The following is a 24,444-nucleotide window of genomic DNA, read 5'->3' on the forward strand; positions in this document are numbered from 1 at the left end:
GGTAGAGAGGAAAACCTAGCTAGAACTCAGGCTAAAAGGACACGAGTGTTTGGCAGATTGGGGACAGAGATTGGGATGCTAACTTTCACCATATGAGACCATTGTTACTAATACCCAAAATCTAAGGCCAGTCCCTGCAAGGATGATTTCTCTAAAGAGCACAATCAGGAGAGATGAGAGGTAGATGGTGACATTGTTTGAAGTCAGTGACTCCGAGCAGGAGCCCTGTGCTAGATCCAGGATCTAATGGGAGCGTGAAGCAAAAAATCTCTGTCCATTGTGTTCCAAGACAAGTGACTGCTACACACCAGAGAACACATGGTTTCCTCCCGAGTGCACCGAGAATCCCTCAGAATCCTTCCACAGTCAGGCGGCTTAGTTCTACAGTCAAATCTAGTGCTCCATTTGTCTTCACTTCCTGGACAACGTGTCCCCTCAACTGTTGATCAAGACCAACACCAGATCCTCCCAGACACCTGAGAGGCCTCCAGGACAGAGACACTGGATACGTGGCTGGAGGCAGATCCCTCGTACTTCACATCTGTCACCTGTGGCCTGTGTGAGGCTCATGGGACCACTGTGTCCCCTGTGTCTCGTTTTCCTGATCTCACCCATGGTGAATAAATGTTGCAATGCCTATAAAGCAGCCTTTAAAAATGTGAACGAGACAGGACAGCTGTCCAGATCAGCACTGCCTGTTACTATTTACCTGCAGGAGAGAATTCACTAGACTTACTCTGAGGACATAGGTCCTGTGTCCCTCTCTTGGGGACGCTGACAATAATGTAAAGTCTCATATGTCCATCAGAACAGCTGGCTGATGGCCTGGACACCTGTGCATCTGTGTTTTCCGTGCTGAGACTCAGAAGGAGATGCCCGGGTGACCCAGCCTAACTGTGGGTCTCATGGCAGTGCTCTGCGTGGTTCCGTAAGCTGGGAGATTCGGGCAGCTAATAAATCATTCTCTTAGCTCTAATGGATCAGATTCCAGCCCTGCTCACACGTCCCCAGGTCTTCTGGAGTCAGGAGACTGGGACAATTAATTATCTGGAGACAGTACTTCCTCGGTAGTCTCCACTCTAATAAGGATCTATAATTCCCTCAGCCAGGCCATGCCTGAGTCTAAAGGATCTCTCTCAGACTACATGTATGGTGAGAGACACACATTCTGAACTTATTCTGATCCTTGGGATGAGTCACCCCACCACACACACCCCTACCAGAAAGGTGAATTCAGATAAAAGACTCTGAGATTGCAGCTTGTCTACACTGGTAGCGTCCTGCACTAAATGCTCAAACCTCAAACGGGCATAAAAGACTGAGAGAAAACAGGAACAGCCCATACCTGTGTGTGCAATGGAGAAACCACCCCGTGATGCACCCAGATGTCAGGAAAAAAAACACAGTTTATGTGATGACACACGTGTGTTTGTTCAGGCTCAACCCCAGTGCTTGAGAGTTGAAGGGTCAAAATAGCCTCTATCCATCTGGATGGTGTTCTGAAACAGCAGCAATCCATTGGCATGCACTGTGTCTCTGTGTGTAGACCCCAGCAGACCTTGATGGGTGGCTATTACGAACTGCACAAGCTCATGGCTGTCAAGCACAGTGTCAGTAAAAGTCTTGAACATTCCCTGAAAGATTAAGAACAGATAAACATTTTCCCCTTGGTCTGTATTGCGCATCAGCAGTGAGCTAAGCAACGCGGGGAGGGTACCAGCAGCTTGAATGTGAGGCTAAGGGTTGGAAAGTTGGCCTAGTGGTTAGGATCACAGGCTTCTCTTTCAGAGAACAAGGGTTCCATTCCCAGCACCCTAGGGGGACATACTGGAAAGGCTTCAGCAGTGAGTTTCTGGAGATGGCCGTTTTGCATGTCTCCAACGGATGTGCTCCAAGAGGCAAAAAAAAAAAAAAACCCAGAGACTTCATTCTAGGATTGCTTCTCGCTGCTGATAGGCCTTTCCTGCCGCTATTACTTAGCTTAATGATTTCCTGGGTATTTACCTCTCTGTTGGGCAGATTTCCTGCAAAATTATCATGAAGTCATATGTTCATGTAGTAATACTGTTTAGATGAATTTATGATTTCGTAATTCCTGATGATAATTTTATAGAACTTCTAAATTGATACAAGTTATCTGAATCCCCCTATAGAGTAAGAGCTGTAAACAGAGCTCCGTAAGCCTTCATGAATCATCAGTTAATTGCACTGGGAAAAGAAAAGAGGCTTGAAACAACTTTCTGATAAAGGAAAACATTCCTGCTAGGTTAGGAATGAGGCCACTAGCTGGTAACTAGAGGTCATAAACTGGAAATAGACAGTTTATTGTAGGTACAAAGACAGACAATAAATGGCTGACTAGTTTACACAAGACTCCAAAATAATAAGACACATGGAAGATGATTTGTCTGTTGACATGACAGTGCTAACTTGTAACATAAAAACCATAAAAACTATGGCTTTAAACTTATAATAAACTTGTGGAGCTAGAAAATAGATAAAAAGTGTTCAGTCAGGTACTAGTTAATCTTATTGGGAAAACATGTAAACAATTCTGCTGTAGCTCCTTAAACCTTGACATGAACTTTTACTTTAAATGTACCATGAACTTAGGGAATATTAAAGTGTTTAGAAAACCATGTGATCAGTTATCCTGCTGTAATCATGTGATCAGTTATCCTGCTGTAATCATGTGATCAGTTATCCTGCTGTAATCATGTGATCAGTTATCCTGCTGTAATCATGTGATCAGTTATCCTGCTGTAATCATGTGATCAGTTATCCTGCTGTAATCATGTGATCAGTTATCCTGCTGTAATCATGTGATCAGTTATCCTGCTGTAATCATGTGATCAGTTATCCTGCTGTAATCATGTGATCAGTTATCCTGCTGAAATGGTTCTACCTGACAATTGCATGAGGTAATTCATGTCTGAAAGAGTAAAAAAGCTAAGAATAAAAATAAAGTAGCAGTGAAGCCCTTTTTTTCATCATCCAGAGTGTGTGTGTGTGCACTAGTGGTGGGGGAGGGGGAGGCTGGCTTTTTTCTTTCTTCCTTTTCCTTTCTCTCTGGCTCACAAAGGGTTAGTGAACTCAGCCTCTCATCTGACCAGCTAAAGTCCCTGAGTCAAAGAGTAAAGAGCCCAACTAAGTCTCTTGTCTTAATCCCCTGGAGCCATCAGCAGGAGCTAACTGCCAGAAGCCATCATCTTTAGGCCACATAATAGCAAGAGAGAGTTAGATAGCCAAAAGTCGTCAGCTTTGGGTCCCACCAATGCCACACCTTACTCCCATAAAGTAAACAAATCTTTTAACACCTTTTTTTAAATAAATAGAATGAGGCTAGAATTGGGAGAGAGAAATTTGGGGTCCTTTACATTTGGTAGAAAACTGAGCCCTCAGTCCTAAGCAGGAATGTTTGTCCCTCTGCCTCGGTGCATGTATCTAGGTGTGTGTACAGTACTTGGAGAAGACCTTGGAGTACATTGGAGCAATGTGACATGACCTGTTTTCAGTCAGTACCCCTTAACGTGTCAATCCCCCTATGTGTGGGAATGACACGTTCCCGGTTTTCTGAAAGGATCACCCCTGACAGCCTTCAGATCTCTGCTCACTCTCAGGAGCACTTGTGGGTGGGCGAATGCCTTCTCTCACCTCTTCCTCTAGAGCCCCTGGGTCATCTCCCTTTCACATCGCCCCCTGGAGATCACTGGGAGATCTCTAGCACACAGGGCTGCAGCTTTAGCCAAGTTCCCACAGCCTTAGTCAGGCCACACCTCCTGCATCTCACTCTGGGACACAGTGGAGGAGCTTCTGTGCTGTGACCCAACACCCTCAGTTCACAGTACATGCCGCTCCGTGTTCCTGCTCACGTCAGCTACGTCGAACCACATCATGAGGTGTGAAACTTCCCGCTGCCCCTTTAAGGTTAGATCAGACCTTTCCTTTGTTCCAAAGATGGTAGAAAACTGCTCAATGGAATAGCACAGAAATAGAGTGAGTACCCTAGAAGAGGCCCCTCAGTCCCCTCCACGACTACTCTCAGGACATCTATTTTTCCTTCTCTCACTCTCCATGACTCTCTCTGATTTTCAATCTCTTTTTTAAAGCTTTTAAAAATTATTTCTTAGAATTACCTACATGCTTATTACATTTACAACATTTCCACCCCTCCTGCTTCCCCTTTTTTTTATTCCCATGCCTTCCACTGTTTCTCAAATTCATGATGTATAATGTGTATTTATATATACACATATGTGTATATATAAATGAACATATAGAGGTTTCGGCTGCTGAACTTTGGGGGCAGATTTCTGGGGCCTGCTGGGAACAGGAAGGCTGCGGTGCAAGGCCACTGTTGCTGGCTACAAGCAAGGTCTCCGGAACCAAAGAGAGCACACGGCTCTTCTTAAAACTGAAGGCATTTATGCCCGAGATGAAACCAAGTTCTACTTAGGCAAGAGATGTGCTTATGTGTACAAAGCAAAAAACAATACAGTGACTCCTGGAGGCAAACCAAACAAAACCAGAGTGATCTGGGGAAAAGTAACTCGGGCCCATGGAAACAGTGGTATGATTCGTGCCAAATTCCGAAGCAGCCTTCCTGCAAAGGCCATTGGACGCAGAATCCGTGTGATGCTGTACCCATCCCAGATTTAAACTAAAGGAGAGTAAATAAATAAAAGTAGATTTGTGCTCTTGTAAAAATAAATAAATAAATAAATAAATAAATAAATGAACATATATATGTGATGTGTATAAATATATGTATATACATGGACTCAGAAGATTTATATATATATATATATATATATATATTACATTACCCATAATATAATTATGTATATTATATATAATATATAACATAATTATAATATGATATATAACAGTAAATGGTCCATTTACTGTTCCTCATATGTAAATGTTTTTCCTTAACCACTTGGGGTTGGATAACGTATGGGAGCTCATCCCTGAAGAATACTGACTCTCCCCCTCTCAGCATTCATTAATTACTGTAGCACTTTCTTTAGGGGTGAAGTCCCGTGAGATTCCTCATCTATGCTGCCATGTCATATGTTCAGGTACGTTTAGGCAGCCATATATCAGTTTTTTTTCGTGCCGCTTCCCTGTCATTTATAGAAGACAAAAATCTCACATTAGGTGCTCTGGTCCTCTAGCTTTTGCAGACTTTCCCCCTTCTCTTGTGAGATGTGCCCAAATGCAGACAAGGAGGTTGTGCCATAGATAGATCATTGAGGCTGGACAATGGTGCCCACAGCTCTCTGCATTTGGATCAGTTCTGGATTTCTTCAATGGTCCTCATCTGAGCACAAGGAGGTGTGGAACCTGGTGCCAGGGGTCCCAGACAGCTCTTTGGCTGGAGAAAAGACAGTCTCTGCCACCTCTGCCACTGAGTCTGGCCAGTGTGCAAGAACTCAGGCTTAGACATGTGAGATCAGTGCTCAGCGGGGCGTGTGAACTTGGGCCTGAGCTTGTGAGACCAACGCTTAGCAGGGCAGGTAAGATCAGTGCTCAGCGGGGTGTGTGAACTCAGGCTTGAGCCTGTGAGAATAGTGCTCTGCTGCTGATCTGAGCGGGAAGAAGACTGCCACTGGGTACCAGGCCAAGGTGAACTGGGCTGGCAAGAGGCACTGGCACAGGATGCAAGAAACTTTGGGAGACAGAATCTCTTCCCAATTGGAGGTATTATCAGCTCTTTAGAACAAAGGAACTCAGGTGGAGGAATGATTTCTACACGCATCTTGCTTTACTTTCCCACCCAACTCCCATATAAATACAGTTTTTGAAATGGTTCAGAGTCTGACAACCAGCACTCCCTATTGGCTTGGTCTAAGGGTTTGGGAAGACCTTGTCTACATATTTTGGGGTGGTCCTGCTTCTGCCTAGAGCTTACGTTCAGTCACATCTACATGCAGGGGAAAAACTTGGGCATGGCCAATCTGGCTAGGGTCCATGTCACATCCTCCTTCAGAGGCAGGACTTGGGGCATGGCCAACACCCTGAGGGACTGTGCACTGGTGCACTGCTTAAGGCAGAGTGAAGATTTCTGATTTTTAAGAGTTTGGGAAGCTCCTGCCATCTCGTTTACTACTCCCAGCACTTCAACCGGTCTTAATCGAGACTCAGGGTTCCTAACACAACCTATCTGCCCCACAAGGAGGCTTCCTTGATGACAATGAGAACTGCATTTATCCATGGGTATAAGGATGTGTATTTAGAATGTGTATAATCTAGAAATTATACTGATATAGGAGGTTAGCCATAGAAGGTTCTCCTCGAGGATCCATGACCTCACTAGCCATGCATATTTGATTAAGATTCTAGAACCAGGCATGATGTCCCTCCTATTGAGCAGGGCTTACGTCCAATTACACAGCTGTTGGTTTCCTCCAAGATGGAAGCACCACTGTTGCACCTTTAGGGATGTCTTGTCATGCTGGTCAGTGCCGTGTCTTGTAGGCATCACAACTGGGTAGGACTATGGGTTGTTTTCATCTTTGTCAGCTTGCATCTACTTGCAAGTACCTTCGAGTACTATATAGTCCTCAAAGAGGAGGTTTCCAGGTCAGATCCAAGTGGATTCCTCTGAGCCTTGTGTCTTGTAACTGCATAGTGTCTTCAACAATACAGATCAGTCTTCAAATTCTAGGAAACAACCAAGGACAATAGCAATAGCCTATCTCGTTTGAGGAGGCTCTTGGAAGAACCTGACCATCAATTTGAAATGAGGTTTCTCATCCCAGTAACTGTGTGGCTGTTAGTCTGTGGCTCTCCGTCATCCAACTAGTACAAGTGTGTTAAATGAGTGTTTTAGTTAAATATAAAGTAACATGACTGGCTGTGACTTTTTCAGGCATGCTTAAGTTTTTTTCTGCCTCCTCCTTCCTTCTCCATCTGTATTGCACTCACCCCACCCATGTTTTGCTCTTTTCCCCCTTCACAGCACCTGCTCCTGGTTGTTGTCTGTGCTCCTCCAATGCCCATGATCTCTTTTAACTTCCCTGGTTTCTCTAGTTATTCTCAGTTATGTACACAGAGCTGAAGATTCAGAACTGAGAATAACCAGTTTTCACAATCGTGAAAGACCAGGCAGTGTTCATCTTTCTTGGTCTTGCTCCCTGTTCTATCCATCTGTTTACTGTTCTGTCCATTTACCTTTCAATGTTATGGCTTCATTTTCCTTTATAGCTGAATAGTGGTCTGCTCTCTTTGCACCACAGGTAAACGTACATGCAGAACTGTCTCGACAAGTGCACAGAAAGCTTTTTTCAAAATCTTTCTTATACATGCCTTTATAATAAAAGTCCTTGAGAGAATAAGAAATGGGGACCATGGTTCAACATAATGAAGGCTACATAGTATAATCCCAATGCCAACATCCTCGGAGAGAAAGAGAAAGAGAAACCATGAAGGAGACAAGGCTGCCCACTCTCTGGACTCCTTTTCAATATGGCATTGGATGCATTGGCTGAAACAAGAAAAGAAAATTAAAGAGTGTGGGTAGGAGGAAAAGAAGTCAAGCCATCTCGATTTGCAAGCGACAGATATTATACAGAAGAGATCCCAAAATTCTACCAGAAAACAATCAAGAATCTCAGCAAAGTAGGTAGCAAAATGCAACACCAACTTGCACAAGTGAGTAGTTTTCTTTCTCCACCAACAACAAAGACACTAAGAAAGATGTCATGGCCACATTTTCGCCCACAGTAGCCTCAGGAAATCTAGTAGGAAACCTAAGCAAAAAGTAGAAAGTCTTCTACCATGAAAACTTAAAATCTCTGAATACATAAATCTCTAATAAGGGTATTATCATAAATATTTCATCTCTATTGGAGGTATCAAAAAAATCTTAAAATTCAGATATCAAAAAAAATCTTAAAATTCATGGGAAAGTGCAAAAGACCTCAAGTAGCCAGATCTAAAAGAAAAATGTTGGAAGAACTGAGATTACAGATTTCAAAATATCATATGTATTACCTATGGTAATAAAAACAGTGTGCTACTAACACAAAAACAGACATATAAAAATAAACAAAATAGGCTACCCAAACATGAGTGCATATAATAACACCTATCTGACATTTGACAGAGATAACAAAACATGGCCGTAGAAGAGACAGTGTCTTCAACAAGTGCTGCTGGGAAAACAGAATGTCCACATGTGGAGGAATTCAGTTAGACCAACATCTCTCACCGTGCACAAAAGTTAACTCCAAATGGGTCATGGACCTAACGTGAAATGGCAAACACTGAAAGTTCTAAAATTAAACATAGACAGAGTCCTCCGTGGTACATGTGTGGGAAAGGACTTTCTAAACAGGACTCCTTGTACCTGGGATTAAGGTCAACCATTGACAAATGGGACTTCATAAAACCAAAAAGCTTCCATACAGCAAAGAAAACCCTGAAAAGGGAACCCATAGAAATGGGCGTCTCACAGCAAATTAATATTCAATACATATATTGAAAGTTTTTTCAAAAAACAGACAAGAAAACAAACAGAGCCTGATACAATGGCATACTCCTCTAATCCTAATATTCAGGAGGCAGAGACAGGCAGGTCTCTGTAAGTTTGAGGTAAGCCTGATGAAATAGTTTATTCTAGGACAGTCAGGGCTATAGAGAAAGACCCTAGCTCAAAAGTGGAAGGAAGGAAGGAAGGAAGGAAGGAAGGAAGGAAGGAAGGAAGGAAAGAAGGAAGGAAGGATGAAACAAACCAAGTATAAAATGGCCATGGATCTGAACAGAGAGTTTTCAAAGGAAGATAAGAATGACTGATAAATATTCCCAAAAGTGTTCATCAACCTTAACAATTAAGGAAATGTAAATTAAAACTACATCCAGATATCACATTACCCCATTCGGAATGGCTCCGAGGCTACACAACTGCTTCTGAGAATATGAGGAAAGGGTTGTTGGTGGGGCTGCAAACTGGTGGAACCACTATAGAAACCCTGTGGAGAACTTGCAGCAACAACAACAACAACAACATTATACGTCCCAGTCAGTTTCAGAGGTGTTTGAGTAGAAGGGTACTGTCATCCATTACCCATTGTGTCCTCTTGATTTTTCCTTTCCTCCTGTCTGTAGCCAAGATCTTTGGGGGGTCTCCCTCTAACAAATCTGATTCTTTTTATTCCGGATAGAATCCAAAGCCTTTCCTCCTTTTCAGCTGACACAAACACAAAGCCTCTCTCCCAACATAGCATACCTTTTGTCCAGCAGTTTGAAGTCACCATAAGTATAGACTGATTCAACCTAACAGCACCCCTTTTATCCAGGTCTGCTCCATTTTGAACTCTCTCAAAGAGGCTGTACAATATCACCATTACCACTAAACATATACTCATTTTCATACTGATAAATCAAAACAAGACTGTATCGACTGCAAATCTCTTCCTTTACAGTGATATATATGTATTTACTATTTCTTGGGATAGGGTTTCTCCGTGTAGCCCAGGCTGTCTTGAATTTGTTCCACAGATCAGACTAGTCTCTAACTTACAAGAAACCTATCAGTGTCTGCTTTGGTTTCCTTTAGCAAACCTGCTGGAATGTGCCACTACAATGGGCTCAAGCACGTTTTATGTGGTGAGTATGACGCTGTAAGGCCAGCCAAGCGGTCAGATGGCACACAGCCGTGCCTCAGCTCATACTCTGATCCCCTTGGAACCATGAGTGCCAAGCTAGCATACATTCTGAACCACACAAGGCTTGAGGGGAAGAAAGCTACATGTCTAAGGAACCATTTTACCCTGCCTTCCCTGAGACATTACAGCTTTTATTTTAAAGTACCAGCCTGCCTTTTACCCAGGATATGCAAAATTTAAACTCGGGTTATAAGTAAGTTTTCACCCCACACTGGCTCACCAATTTGTTATGGTTATTTTATTCTGGGGGTTGCTACACCCTTGTTTTTAAGTATCCACTTGGGGTTTCTACCCCACCTCAGACCATACTGTTCCCAGATAATAGACACAGATCAGGGCAGATATCAGCTTCCCTGTGGTGACGGCAGAGATCTCACATGCCATGGTCCACCTGGCCATTCCTACTCCATCAGACCAGTCCTCATGGTCACCTGCTCACGATCCACCTACCTCATGGTGACGTCCCTCCTTTTTCCTCCTCACTTTCTCTCCTTGCCAAACCCCAAGCCAGGGAATCCTTGCCACGCCCACCTCTCTTCTGCTCAGCTACAGGCTGTCAGCAACATTTATTGATTAATAATAACGGAGTGGGGGCAGTTTTGCATAACAAAGTCTGGTGTACTTGAGAAACTGCTAGTCTTGGGACAACCAGATCTTGAGATAACATGTGTCTTAGTCAAGGTTTCTATTCCTACACAAAACAGCATGACCAAGAAGCAAGTTGGGGAGGAAAGGGTTTATTCAGCTTACACTTCCATATCACTGTTCATTAGCAAAGGAAGTCAGGACTGGAACCAAAGCAGGTCAGGAAGCAGGAGCTGATGCAGAGGCCATGGAGGGATGTTACTTACTGGCTTGCTTCCCCTGGCTTGCTCAGCCTGCTTTCTTATAGAACCCAGGTCTACCAGCCCAGGGTTGGCTCCACCCACAATGGGCTGGGCCAGGGGTGGCACCACCCACAATGGGCTGGGCCAGGGATGGCTCCACCCACAATGGGCTGGGCCCTCCCCCCTTGATCACTAGCTGAGAAAATGCCTTTCAGCTGGATCTCATGGAGGCATTTCTCCAGCTGAGGCTCCTTTCTCTGTGATAACTCCAGCTTGTGTCAAGTTGATTCAAAACCAGCCAGTGCCCCATATTTAGCATTTGAATACATAGCAGCACCAAACCAACTCCAACAAATCAGAGGTGAAGGAGAGAAGAAAGAGACAGAGCTGAAATTTCGTGAGAAGACTGGGATTTGTTTGTGCCCATGCCCACAAGCTAGGAATTAACTTATATGTCTATCCATCAAGCTAGGAATTAACTTATATGTCTGTCCATCAAGCCAAAGCTCCACCCCAAAGCTCAATGCTGGTATTCCGGGGATCTCAATGAAGACACTACATTGAGTCCAAAGGCCCAGTTCCGGACTAGGGAGAGGTAGGATTGGCTATTAGTAGTGGTGCCGGATGAGGTAGCGTTCTTTGGGGGCGTGGCTACCGCTTCCCTCTGATAAGCCGAGAGTACTGTGCAAGCGGGTGGAGGCTGCCTGGCCTGAGAGGCTGAAGTTTGACCCTGGATGCAAATGAGTATCTGAGGGGGATATAACCGGGGTGTCCGGACCATCGGGAGCAAACACAATAAAGACACATGTGACGTCAGCAGAGGGGAGGGGAAATCCTGGTCTATAGAAGGCTACAGTATCCGTGCTATAACTTCAGTCAAGCAGGTTCCAGCCAGAGCAGGGGTGCAGGTCAGGAGAAGAGCACCGGTGCAGCACGCATGAGCCCTGATCCATCAGCACCACACACACAGAACAGCCCCACTGGGCACCCGTGTGTTAACCGAGCCCAAGTCTGCGATGTCCCTCCCGTGTCTCCATCACCATGAGCCTCCCCAGGTGGGAGAAGTTCCACCAACCTATTCTAGCTCAATGCTGGGCCCGGATGCACGTGCTTGGGCTAGTACAGGATGTCCTAACCTGTCTGTGTATCTGTGTCATTTGTTAGTGTCACCGCCTACAGTGCAACATGAAGTCCTGTGTCCATCAGATGCACTGACCTCCACAGCTCAGCCTGGTCCAGTATCCTCCAAGGCTTTGCTACTCAAGGCTGTCTTAGAGATAAGGCCTGGTGACATTTCCCCTTGTACTTCCACAGGGACCCTCACAAGTTGATGTTCAAATAGAAATCTCACCAGGGAGACTAGGAGCAGGCCTGCTGTTCAGCTTAGTGGCCACGCTAGACCGTTATGTTCATGTGTTGGATGATGACTTGTTAGAAGCCAGACAGACCCAAGAACTGCTCAGAGGCTCTGATAAAAAGATAACAGGGATTTCAGGTCTCCGTCCTAGGTTTCAGTTCTTGGGAACCCAGCTGTCTTAGCGTTTCCATTGCTGTGAACAGACACCATGACCAAGGCAACTCTTATAAAGGACAACATTTAACTGGGGCTGGCTTACAGGTTCAGAGGTCCAGTCCATTATCATCAAGGCAGGAAACATAGCAGCATCCAGACAGACATGGTTCTGGAGAAGGAGCTAATGTTTCTACATGGAGAGGACTGTTTTTCCAGGCACCCCAACAAGGCCACACCTACTACAGCAAGGCCATACCTGTTAATAGTACCACTCCCTGGGCCAAGTGTATTCAAACCACCACACCGGCTTTTTCCACTGAAGGGCTGTGGTTATCAGTACCAAGCTGATTCATCTCTTTGGTCACTTTGCCTCAATAAGCACTCTACTTACCTTGGCCCATTCCCCCTATAATTGCACTATATGATGCTGTACTTCTTAATAAACTTGCTTAGCATAAGCCATCAGACCTCTGGGTTCCAGCTTTTGCTTTTGTCTTCTTTATTTCTCATCCTTGGTTCAGCCCCTCAACACCTCACCATCTGGGATCCTTATTCCTACACGTTCTGCTCAGTGGCTGACACAAGCCAGGGGCTGCTAAATAGCAGATATGAGCCTGGGTAATCTATTGCAGTGTGCACACAGGCTTTGCAACAAAGCCAACATTTTCTTCTTCACTTTTCCCTGTCCCTTATCTCATAGTGTAGACCACATAAAGATCTTTCTTGAAATACAGGTGAGAATTTTTAAATGCTGATCATGTGACTTGCAGAAAATAGGACATAGGAACTTGGAGAAACTGTAGCATGCCTCCCCACCCCCACCCCCTGTGTGTTTCACAGATGTGGGTTATGGAATTTATAACACTAACTTTCTCCACATGAGAACATTCTTTCTTTTTCTTTTGCAACAAAGTCTCACTGTGTTTTCTGCCTGGCCTGGAACTCACTGTGTTGACCAGGATGGCCTTAAACTCACAGAGATCTTCCTGTGTCTGCCTTGTTAATGCCAGGATGAAAGGCAAGCACCACCAAGCCTGGCTAAGACCCATCTCTTGAGGTTTCTATGACACCCCAATAATACCACATACCACACCAAACCTTCAACATGGAAGATGTTCCAGACCCCCAACATTAGTCAGTGTCTTACTGTAAGCTGCTGTAAGCTGGAATCCAAGTTAACCGGGGTAATGCTGACCTAAGCCTGCAGGGAACTCTGTGTGGCCAATGATGGTACTGACCTGGGAATCAAATCTGTGGAATTTGGGATTCAAGGACTGAAACTGAATGCTGTTTGGTGAGAAAATCATTAAAAGACGATTTTATAACATTAACAAATGTTATAGACGGACATTCAATAGCATGGTGAGGTGTTAAGTGAAGTCCAGGCTCGTGTGGCAAAATAGTTATCCCTTCTTACGGCTGTTACAGGTGAGAAGTGTCATTTTGTGGGCGATGGAGACAGGTCAGCAGTGAAGAGCACTTCTTGCTCTTACAGAGGACCAGATTCTGATACCAGTCACAATATAGTGGCCTACACCTGCCTATAACTCATTCTCTGGGTATTCAAAGCTCTCCTCTGTACTCTGCAGAGCAGAAGCACATATGCAAGCAAAACACCCATGAAAACATGAGAATAGAACGGGGGCTTCTCATTGGATCCCCTCCCCTAACTGGACTACCTAGCTGGGCATCAGTGAGGGACGATGCCTACAGCAACTGGATGTCCGAGGGTGGGGTGGCACCAAAGGGAACTTTTCCTTTTCTGAGGAGAAGAGGAGGGGGCAATGGAAGGAAGAATTTTTTTTTAAGTTTTATTTATTTTACTTATTATGAGTACACTGTCTTCAGACACACCAGAAGAGGGCATCAGATCTCATTACAGATGGTTGTGAGCCACCATGTGGTTGCTGGGAATTGAACTCAGGACCTCTGGAAGAACAGTCAGTGCTCTTAACCACGGAGCCATCTCTCCAGCCCTGGAAGGAAGAATTTATAAAGGTGGGGCTGGGGGGAGAGGAGAAAGTAGGTGCCAAGATAGGAATGTAAAGTGAATGAATAAGAATAGGAGCTGAAGAGATGGCTCAGTGGTTAAGAGCACTGACTGCTCTTCCTAGCGGTCCTAAGTTCAAATCCCAGCAACCACATGGTGGCTCACAACCATCTGTAATGGGATCTGCTGCCTTCTTCTGGTGTGTCTGAAGACAGCAACAGTGTATTCACATACATGAAATAAATAAATAAATCATAAAATAAAATAAACCCCATTGTGACTTAGGTGAGGCATCAGCTTCAAAATCAGAGCTGGGAGGTGGCTCAGTTGATAGAGCTCTTTCCCAGCATGCAAGAGGCCCTGGATGGCATCAGCAAGGAATAAAACTGGGCATTTAGGGAGAATATCTTGTGACCGAATTGATGTGGCATCTGTCAATTAAAATCTGATGGCTTGTGGCTTAGGCAGGAAATAGGAGGTGGGAAATCCAGGAGGCAGAGAGGATTCTGGGATAGCGCCAGACATGGAAGACTCGTCCGAGAAGATGTGACAAGACAGACACATGGAGCCTGAGCACAGGTAACCAGCCACGTAGCAGGATGTAGACTAGAATAAGTGGGTTATTTTACGTTATGAACCAGTCAGAGAAGAACCCAACTATATGGCCAAGGTATTTGTAAATATATTTTGAGTCTGAGTCTTATTTTGGGGAGCACTGGACTGAGGTAGAACCATCAAACTTCTACAGGGCATAGTGGTCCACGCCTGTAATCTTAGCACTTGGCGGTGAAGGCTGCAGAACAGAGGATCCGGCATCATTCGTTCTTCTCCATACAGTGAGTTGGAGGCCGGCCGGGGCTCCCTGACAAAGACCCTGTCTCAGAAATAATAATGATTCTGAGTGAAGTCACCCAGACCCAGAATGACAAATGTCACGTGTTCTCGCTCATTTGTGGGTGCTAGCTTTGAATCTTTACATATGTGTGTTTAAATTGGGGTACCCATAGAGCTCAGGAGAATAGTAAGAGGTAGGCAGGCTTTCAAGGGAGATGAGATTGAATACAGATGGTGTAAAGAAGACATGGGGGCTGGGGGACAGTGGATCTAGGAGGACTAAGTGGGATGAGTGGAAGGACGGGGTAAAGGACAGAGGACAGGCAGAGATAACTGATGTCCTTTAAAGATGCCATGTGGAAACCTACTTATTACAGGAGCTCCACACAATACATAAATGTACTCCACAAAACACATATATGTAAATAGTTCAGATGGGGTTTTCCTATAACAGGTTATAAGATGTAACAGGTTACCCTGTGCCCCCTCTAGATGCCATAGGCTGTTGAATAAGAAGCTAGGTGCTAAGGATGGAATATCTCCGTATGTAGCAGACGTGCAGCTCAGTCTTTGTGTGGGTCTCCCCACAACTGGAGCAGAGGCTCTCCCTAAAGCTGTAGCCTGTCTGCATAATCCATTCCGCAACAGGGCTGCCTTGTGTGGTCTCAGGGAGAGAAGATGCACCTAGTCAGGCAGAGACTTGATGTACCAGGGAGGGCGAACAGGAAGGACTCAACCCTCTCAGAGGAGAAGGGGGAGGGGGAGGGACTGTGTGAGAAGGGACTGGGGGAGGCAGCATTTGGGATGTAAATAAATAAATAAATTTAAATAATAATTAAAAACACAATGGGATGCCTCTTTTGCTGTTAATCAGTAGAGCCCCAGGACCCCAAACATTACCAGTTGTTACCATTGCCCTTGCTTTACTCTCTAGAAGTTGATGGAAAAACCCTATTGCTGAAGACGAGGAGAAATCAAGCCGGTAGTCACCTGGAAGCTTTGTCACTACTGACTGGCTTTCATAGTGCAGGAAGGTGTCATGTGGGCTTCCAGAGGAGAAAAGTGAGCATCACTTTTACTCACTTGTGAGTCCTACCAACTACAGTGATAACCATTTAGGCAAGTTATGCCAACTGGTACCGTTATGGCGTGAATGTCGTAAGAGTAAGCAGCCACTCTCTGACTGGATTTAAGGCCCACTCCACAAGACAGAACCCATGCCAAGCATCACTATTAGGGCCAAGAACCTATTGCTAGGTCATGGTCCGTGGGGAAAAATGTACTACTTCTATTTTGCTAGGAAAAAGAAAAGAAAAGAAAACCACATATAGGCATAAATTTTTCTCAACTTGCTTTAATAAGTGTTCAACCTCCCCTCTAGCCCACCACTCGCCAGAGGTGTGGAAAAGAAAGGTTATTAGGACACGAGAAGTGGGCCAGTTTAGAAATAGTTCTTTAGGTGAGTCTAACCTTCGTCGTCAGGATCTCAGCAGTGCAGTCCTCTAGCAAACACCAAATACGAATCAGCAGCGGCAGTCCAGCCACTCAGCAGACACCACACAGGAATCACAGTCCAGCCACTCAGCAGACACCACACAGGAGTCACAGTCCAGCCACTCAGCAGACACCACACAGGAATCACAGTCCAGCCACTCAGCAGACACCACACAGGAGTCACAGTCCAGCCACTCAGCAGACACCACACAGGAATCACAGTCCAGCCACTCAGCAGACACCACACAGGAGTCACAGTCCAACCACTCAGCAGACACCACACAGGAGTCACAGTCCAACCACTCAGCAGACACCACACAGGAGTCACAGTCCAACCACTCAGCAGACACCACACAGGAGTCACAGTCCAGCCACTCAGCAGACACCACACAGGAGTCACAGTCCAGCCACTCAGCAGACACCACACAGGAGTCACAGTCCAGCCACTCAGCAGACACCACACAGGAGTCACAGTCCAGCCACTCAGCAGACACCACACAGGAGTCACAGTCCAGCCACTCAGCAGACACCACACAGGAGTCACAGTCCAGCCACTCAGCAGACACCACACAGGAGTCACAGTCCAGCCACTCAGCAGACACCACACAGGAGTCACAGTCCAGCCACTCAGCAGACACCACACAGGAATCAGCCAGGGTGGTTCAGTCCGGAAGAAACTACAAGGTTCGCCAACCCGCCTGAGTCCACTGCTAAAGCAGCAAGACGCTGCAGGAATCTTTCCAGAAGTTCTTTGGTGAGTTTCTCTCTATGAAGTCACCACAAACGAACCTCAGCAACACAGTGTAAGGTGACACGTTAGTGAAGAGTATCGAGGCGGAGCAAAGCGAACCAGTGATCGAGCACACAATGTCTGTGGGGACATATTTGTACTCCTTCTAAACATCACACGTCCTTCCGTGTGTCTGCTTCAGCAAAACATCCCTCGACATAACTGACTTTCCAACTCCACCCACTCCTGATGACTCATCATTACACTTCTAAACCAAATGCGTCTCTCACACCCCTCGTCAGACTACGAGCTGCTTCTTGTAGTAGATGGCAACTAACGTAGAGACACTCAACTGGTCCGCATACAGAGAATACGAGGCTACAAGGTGCTCTTCCCTAAACGAGGCATCTATTCCACACCCCCTCCTGTCAGGAAGAGGGGACAAAAGAATTCTAAGAGCTGGAGGTGGCAGATGACTAACACTGGAACAGAGTCCTTTCGTTGTTTTGTTTTGTAAGACAACAGTGAAGTTGCACATATGAACTCAGCACGTGAAAACGTGCACAAAACCGGGATAGCCTCAAGTCAGGCATGATCGCAGCGTGGGGCAAGGCGCGAACCCCCACTCCTGGTAGAACGCTGACAGCTTCTGGGAAAGCAAGAACAGATTTGAGGGAGATGAAGAAGTGTGGATGCATCTAGAAGAGGTTAGGAGAGGTAGTGTGGGACAGTTAACCACGCCAGGAAACCTGGTGAGGAAGAGCGGGTCTGAAACCCTGGCACCCGGGCACACGCCAGAGACGGTAGGACCCTCCCTAATCCCTGCCAGGTTCCTGGCCTGGAACATTGCCGCACTTCCCACATAAGGAAACATGACCTTTGGTCACAAAGCCCCAGGACAGAGTTCTCCGTGCTAATGAGATACCTAGAGATCCTGAGGGTTTAGCCAATAAGCTTCCCTTCCTGGGCATTCCTCCCTGCAAAAGGTATTTCGTCTCTGGTCCAGCCTGAGAAGTTGGTACGCATGCATTTTCCACGATGAACAGTCAATAACAATATGGAGAAACATGGACGGACTTTTCCATCGGAACCAACGTGAGAAGCACAGAGGCCAGCACAGAGCCACAGGTTAAGTCTTCTGTAGAAGCTTCCAGACAACCTACCTTCACTGATGAGCTACAAAGGAGTCCCCCATTTCCCCAGCACCATGTTCATCCTTGTCCTCAGCCCTTGGACCCCCAACAATCCTGGCCTCGTTGTGGGCCCATGGACCCTATACTGGCTGGTTTCGTGTCAACTTGACACAAGCTGGAGTTATCACAGAGAAAGGAGCCCCAGTTGAGGAAACGCCTCCATGAGATCCAGCTGTAAGGCATTTTCTCAACTAGTGATCAAGGGGGGAGGGCCCCGCCCATTGTGGGTGGAGCCATCCCTGGGCTGGTAGACCTGGGTTCTATAAGAAATCAGGCTGAGCAAGCCAGGGGGAGCAAGCCAGTAAGTGACATCCCTCCATGGCCTCTGCATCAGCTCCTGCTTCCTGACCTGCTTGAGTTCCAGTCCTGACTTCCTTTGGTGATAAACAATGATATGGAAGTGTAAGCTGAATAAACCCTTTCCTCCCCAACTTGCTTCTTGGTCATGTTTGTGCAGGAATAGAAACCCTGACTAAGACAGACCCCCATCCTTCATTCCTGGCTCCTCTATGCAACTGGACACCTGGGAGTCAGGGAACCCCAACTTTGGCTTTCCCCATTTTAGATTGCGACTTCCCACCCCTTGAGCATTGTCATGGTGCTTCCCTAAAACCCAGCATCCGACAGCTATGACAGTCAAACACTTCCCAAGTTTCACCTTCCCAATGGTGGGGCAGCACATGGACCCACAATGGAGTGGTGGATACCATCAAAATATATTGTATAGCTGTGTGGTAGTGGCATACACCTTTAATCTCAGCACGTGGAAGGCAGAAGAAGGTGCATCTCTGAGTTCAAGACCAGCCTGGTTTGTAGAGTGAGTTCCAGTACAGTCAAGACTGTGCAGTGGAAACCGAGTGGGGGTGTGCTTTGACGCTCCTATGCTCAGATTCTGCCCATTGTGGAAAGAGACTCTCTCCTGCATGACTTCAGATCAAGATGCAGAACTCTCAGCTCCTTCTCCAGCACCGTGTCTGCCTGCATGCTGCCATGCTTCCCGCCATGATGACAATGGACTGAACCTATGAAACCCGAAGCCAGCCCGCCTGGTTACATGTTGTCTCTTATAAGAGTTGCCTTGGGGGCTGGAGAGATGGCTCAGTGGTTAGAGCACCAACTGCTCTTCCAGAGGTCCTGAGTTCAATTCCCAGCAACCACATGGTGGCTCACAACCATCTGGGATGAGATCTGATGCCCTCTTCTGGTGTGTCTGAAAACAGCTATACTATACTCATATATAATAAATAAATAAATCTTTTTTTAAAAAAAGCAGTTGCCTAGGTTATGGTGTCTCTTCACAGCAATAAAACCCTAACAAAGGCCATATGTACGTGTGTGTGTGTGTGTGTGTGTGTGTGTGTGTTTAATTCTCAAATAAGTTTTAAATTTTTAGTAAGAATGAGGCCTGGAGAGATAGCTCAGTGGTTGAGAGCCCTGTCTGCTCTTCCAGAGGACATGGGTTCAATCCTCAGCACCTACATTAGGTGACTCATGACTATATCTATAACTCCAGCTCAGGGGACCCAAGGGCCTCTCCTAGGCTCCTGCATGCACAAATGCATACTTCATACGTGTCATTTTAAAACGTGGGGTTTTTTTTCCAAAATCATGCTCTTCATTATGAATTACTACTGTAATCCTAGCATTTGGAAGATGAGATAGAAGCTTCAAGAGTTCAAAGCCAGCACGAACGACCTGAGACTCGTTAAAAATTAATAAATGGAGGTAAGGACATAGTACCGTTGATCGCATGCTTGCTTAGCATGCAGAAAGCCCTGGCTCTGACCCTCAGTAGGCCATGAAGCCTGGCACAGTGGTTCTCATCTGTAATCCACCACCTGGGAGGGGGAGCCAGGAGAATCACAATCTCAAGCCATCCTCAGCTACGCAGCCAGTCTGGAGCCAGCCTGGGCTTCGTGAAACTCTTCTTTAATTTTTTATTTTTTTTTAACTTGTATTAATTATTTGAGGATCCCATATGATGTATTTGCCTGCAGGCCGTCTGGTGAGGGCACGGTCTCAATGGAGAGCCCTCCTTCCCAGGTGACCTAGCCCGTATTAAATTGACAAAAGAAAAAAAAAAGAAAAAAGAAAAGCAACCAGCCCCAAGGGTTAGACACAAACACTGCATAAAATCTTTCTGGCCTTGGGCATCGGTGGACTTGGGCCTCCAAGGATGGCTCAAGTCAGGTCCCTGCACGATGACCAGTGAGTGAGAAACGGGTCCACGGAACTCACGCGACGTCTGTGCCCCGCTGGGACCACCCTGGCTGCAGTGCTCGAAATGAACTTTTCTTTCTCTCTAATTTTTTTAGTATTTTTAATTCACTTTACATCCCGATCGATGCCCCTCATCCTCCCTTACACTATCCCTCTCCCAGGTTCCTTCCTCTTCTCCTCTGAGAGGGTGGAGTCCCCCATCCTCCACTCCGGCACATCAAGTCTCTGCAGGGCTGGACACATCTTCTCCCACTGAGGCCAGACAAGGCAGCCCCGTTAGGAGAACATATCCCAGACAGGCACCAGCTTCGGCGATAAAGAAAACACAAACTGAACTAAGCTTTTCCGACGGCGATGGTGAGAAAGCGAAACAGAAGAACGTTCTAGAACGTAAGAACTCAAGAGCAGGGGATGGCGGAAGCCGAACTGTGTTTAACGAGCCAGCACCGGGCACCGTTCTGTTAGAATGAAAGGCAGCTGCACCGTGGAGCAAACCGTTTGTGTAAATACGCTTCGGTAGTTACCTCTTTGACACTTTCGTACTTTACCATGTATTCTGGTCATCCTCTCCCTCACCCCTTATCTCCTCCCCATCCCTCCCAAACCCCTGACACCTCCTCAGATTCAGGACTTTGGGTTTTGTTCTGTGACTCGATACTCCAGAGCCCGGAGAGGTCCATGACTGCAGTGACACGACATGGCCAGTAGATGGCACTTCGCATTTTACGGCCCTTCTTCCCGTCTTCCGGTCTTAAGTCCTTTCCGTCGCTGCAGGGTTTCCTGGGTCTTTGGTAGGGTGCAGACGCCTCCTTTAGGGCTGAACATCACTTATTCTCCGCAGTCTGTGCCCCAGCGAGTGCTGGCTAGTTTTACGTCACACACTAGCGGTATCTGAAAAGAGAAAAGCTCGGTTGAGAAAATGCCTCAGATCAGGCTGTAGGGCATTTTCTTAATTAGTGATGGGGGAGGGGTCACTGTGGGTGGAGACATCCCCTGGTAAGTAGTTCAGGGTTCTGCAAACCATGGGGCACATGACAGTAAGCAGCGCCCCACATGGCCTCTGCATCAGCTCCTCTGTCTCCGGGTTCCCGCCCTGACTCCCGTCAGTGACGGACTCTTACCTAGAAGCATAAGCCGAAATAAACCCTTCCCTCCCATCTTGCTATGGTCATGGTGTTTCGTCACAGCAACAATAACCGCAACACGGACGCCAACAAACCCAACTTAAGGGCACCCAGTGTTGGGATTCTGTAAACCCCACCTCTCAGTTACCTAGCAGCCAGGTAAACCCCACCCCTCAATTACCCAGCAGTGGCCAGGTATGCTCCGCCCCAGTGACCTGACACTATAAAAGGAGCTGCTTGACCCCTCCTCTCTCTCTTGGCCTCTCCTGCCCTTGTGCTCTTGCAGCCTCCCTCTTCCCTTCCCTTCCCCCCTCTCTCCCACGTGCTCATGGCCGGCCTCTACTCCTCTACTTCTCTCTCTCTGCCTCTACCACCCTCTTAACTCTCCCATGACCTGAATAAACTCTATTCCGTACTATACTGTTGTGTGGCTGGTCCCTCAGGGAAGGGATTCCCAACATGGACCCCTCAGAGGCATCTCCCTTGCCCTCAGGCCTCGCCGCACCTCCATGGGCCATATGCCCCCCACTCTCTTCATCCTTCCCCTAACATTGGTGCCGTGACTCGGATCTTTATCCTTTCACAACATTGGTGCCCTGTGACTTTTCCTTTCATTGGTGCCCCGTCATCTTTTCCTTACACCCAGCATCTGGGTGACAGCGACATGTATGTACTGTTGGCTTCTGGTTACCTTAGGAAAGTGTCCTTTGAAAGCTGCACATGAAAGCGTTCAGAAGCTGGTGAACCTCCTCAGCTGCCTGACGCCAAATCTGAAGGGGTGCATTGGATCCCTGGGATCCACGCAGTGGAAGGAGAGAGCCAACTTTTGAAAGTTGTCCTCTGACCTCTATGCGTGTGTTGGGGCATGCGAGCTGGCATGCTTTCGTGTATGCGTGTATACATGTGTGCGTACGTGCGTGGGTGTAAAGAGACATGAATAAATACATAAAGTGTGTTTTTTCAGGAAGTCATGAGAGTGTGTCTACCTTTAATCCCAGGCCAGCCGGGTTTACAGATCAAGTTCCAGAACAGTCAGGACTACACAGTGACAGTCTCAAAAATTTAAAACAAAAAACAAACAAACAAACAAACAACAACAACCTAGAATCAAGGTGGTGTTCACCACCTCTTCTCAAAGGATTCATACAGAGGATATAAATTCCAACTCCCCCCACGAGAGAACTGTGAAGTTAAATCACATGACAGGAAAGGCTGGAAAAACTTTTGTTTTAAGATTTTTTTTTAACAGACTTAGTTCATTTATTTTGTCTTTTATAAAAACCCTTATGTGGTAGCCACAGCTGGAGCCTGGATCCTCTGAACAGAGACTCTGGTGTGGGTTTTCACAAGATGATCAGTGAATTCCTGATAAGGAGACTTGGTGAACACAGTTTCTTTCCAGAGGTCAGGGGTCAAGTAGCTGTACGTTTTTGAGATGGCATCAAAGGTGGCCTTGGCAAAGTTGCTGATGGTGGCAGTGCAGCCTCTGGCTGAAGTGTAGCAGTCATCTATATGGCCATCATCAGATGCTTCTTGGGCACAGGAGCAGAGACAATGCCAGTGCCTCTGGGGGCAGGGATGAGACACAGCACAGAGTCACAGCGGCCTGTCACCTTGCATGGGACAGTGTGGGGCTTGCCAATCTTGTTCCCCCAGTAGCCTCTCCTCACAGGGACGATGGAAAGCTTGGCCAGGATGATGGCCCCTTGGATGGCAGTGGCAACCTCCTTGGAGCACTTAACACCAAGACCAACGTGACCATTGTAGCCCCAATAGCGACGAAAGCCTTGAACCTGGTCCGCTGGCCAGCCCGGGTCTGCTTCTGCACTGGCATGATTTTCAGAACCTCATCCTTTAGAGATGCACCCAGGAAAAAGTCGATAATCTCAGACTCCTTAATGGGCAGGGAGAACAGGTAGATCTCCTCCAAAGACTTGATCTTCATGTCCTTAACCAGGCGGCCCAGCTTGGTGACGGGATCCACTCCTTGTCTTCAGCTTTACCTCCACGAGCCCCGCGGCCTCGAGCACGGCCTCGGCCTCGACCACGACCGCGGCCCCTAAGACCACTGCCGAATCCTCCTCGGAAGCCGCTGCGGCCTCCTAAGCCTGGGCCCCCGGGTCCTCCAGGCCCTCCCGCTGCACTGGCGTCATCCGCCATTTGGTGTTTTCCCGAAGAAGAAGAAGCAAGATTTTTTTTTTTTTAGTGTATGGAAATACACTGTCACTTTCTTCAGACACACCAGAAGAGGGCATCAGATCTCATTACAGGTGGTTGTGAGCCACCATGTGGTTGCTGGGATTTGAACTAAGCACCTCTGGAAGCAGTCAGTGCTCTTAACTGATGAGCCATCTCTCCAGCCCAAGACTTCTTAACATATAATATGTCAGTGAATCTACTAAAATGTAAAATGAACCAAAGTATGATGGTGCAGGACCATAACCCTAGCACTCAGGAGGCAGAAATTGGGGGATCAAGAGTTACAAGCCATACTGGGCTTTATAGTCTGTCTGTCTGTCTGTCTCTCTCTCTCTCTCTCTCTCTCTCTCTCTCCCTCTCTCTCTCTCTCTCTCTGTCTCTCTCTCTCGAGCACACACACACACTCGTGCACACACACTCACACACACACACTCACACACACACACTCACACACACTTACACACACACTCAAGCACACACACTCACACACACACACACTCGTGCACACACTCGAACACACATACTTGCACGCTCACACACACGCACACTCGAGCGAACACACTCATACACACACACTCACACATACAGGGGCTGGAAAGCTGGAGGTTAAGAGCACTGGCTGCTCCTGCTAAGGACACAGGTTCACTTC

The 24,444-nt window shown here is 46.7% G+C and overlaps 1 protein-coding gene and 1 pseudogene across 2 annotated transcripts; one reads left to right on the forward strand and one right to left on the reverse strand.

Annotated features, from left to right (window-relative positions):
- Positions 1 to 1,562: 1,562 nt before the first annotated feature.
- On the forward strand, positions 1,563 to 4,659 carry LOC308413649 (large ribosomal subunit protein eL33-like; the record flags this gene model as incomplete). Its single annotated transcript, XM_080908698.1, has 2 exons — positions 1,563 to 1,614; positions 4,310 to 4,659. 2 exons carry the CDS (start codon positions 1,563 to 1,565, stop codon positions 4,657 to 4,659), a joined length of 402 nt encoding a protein of 133 aa, XP_080764824.1.
- An 18,221-nt stretch (positions 4,660 to 22,880) lies between these two features.
- Positions 22,881 to 23,756, reverse strand: LOC308413509 (small ribosomal subunit protein uS5-like; annotated as a pseudogene). The gene has a single exon. The product of its transcript is annotated as a small ribosomal subunit protein uS5-like (transcript).
- Positions 23,757 to 24,444: the final 688 nt, after the last annotated feature.

This window comes from Micromys minutus, assembly GCF_963924665.1.
Source record: "Micromys minutus genome assembly, chromosome: 32".
Classification (NCBI taxonomy): Eukaryota; Metazoa; Chordata; class Mammalia; order Rodentia; family Muridae; genus Micromys; species Micromys minutus.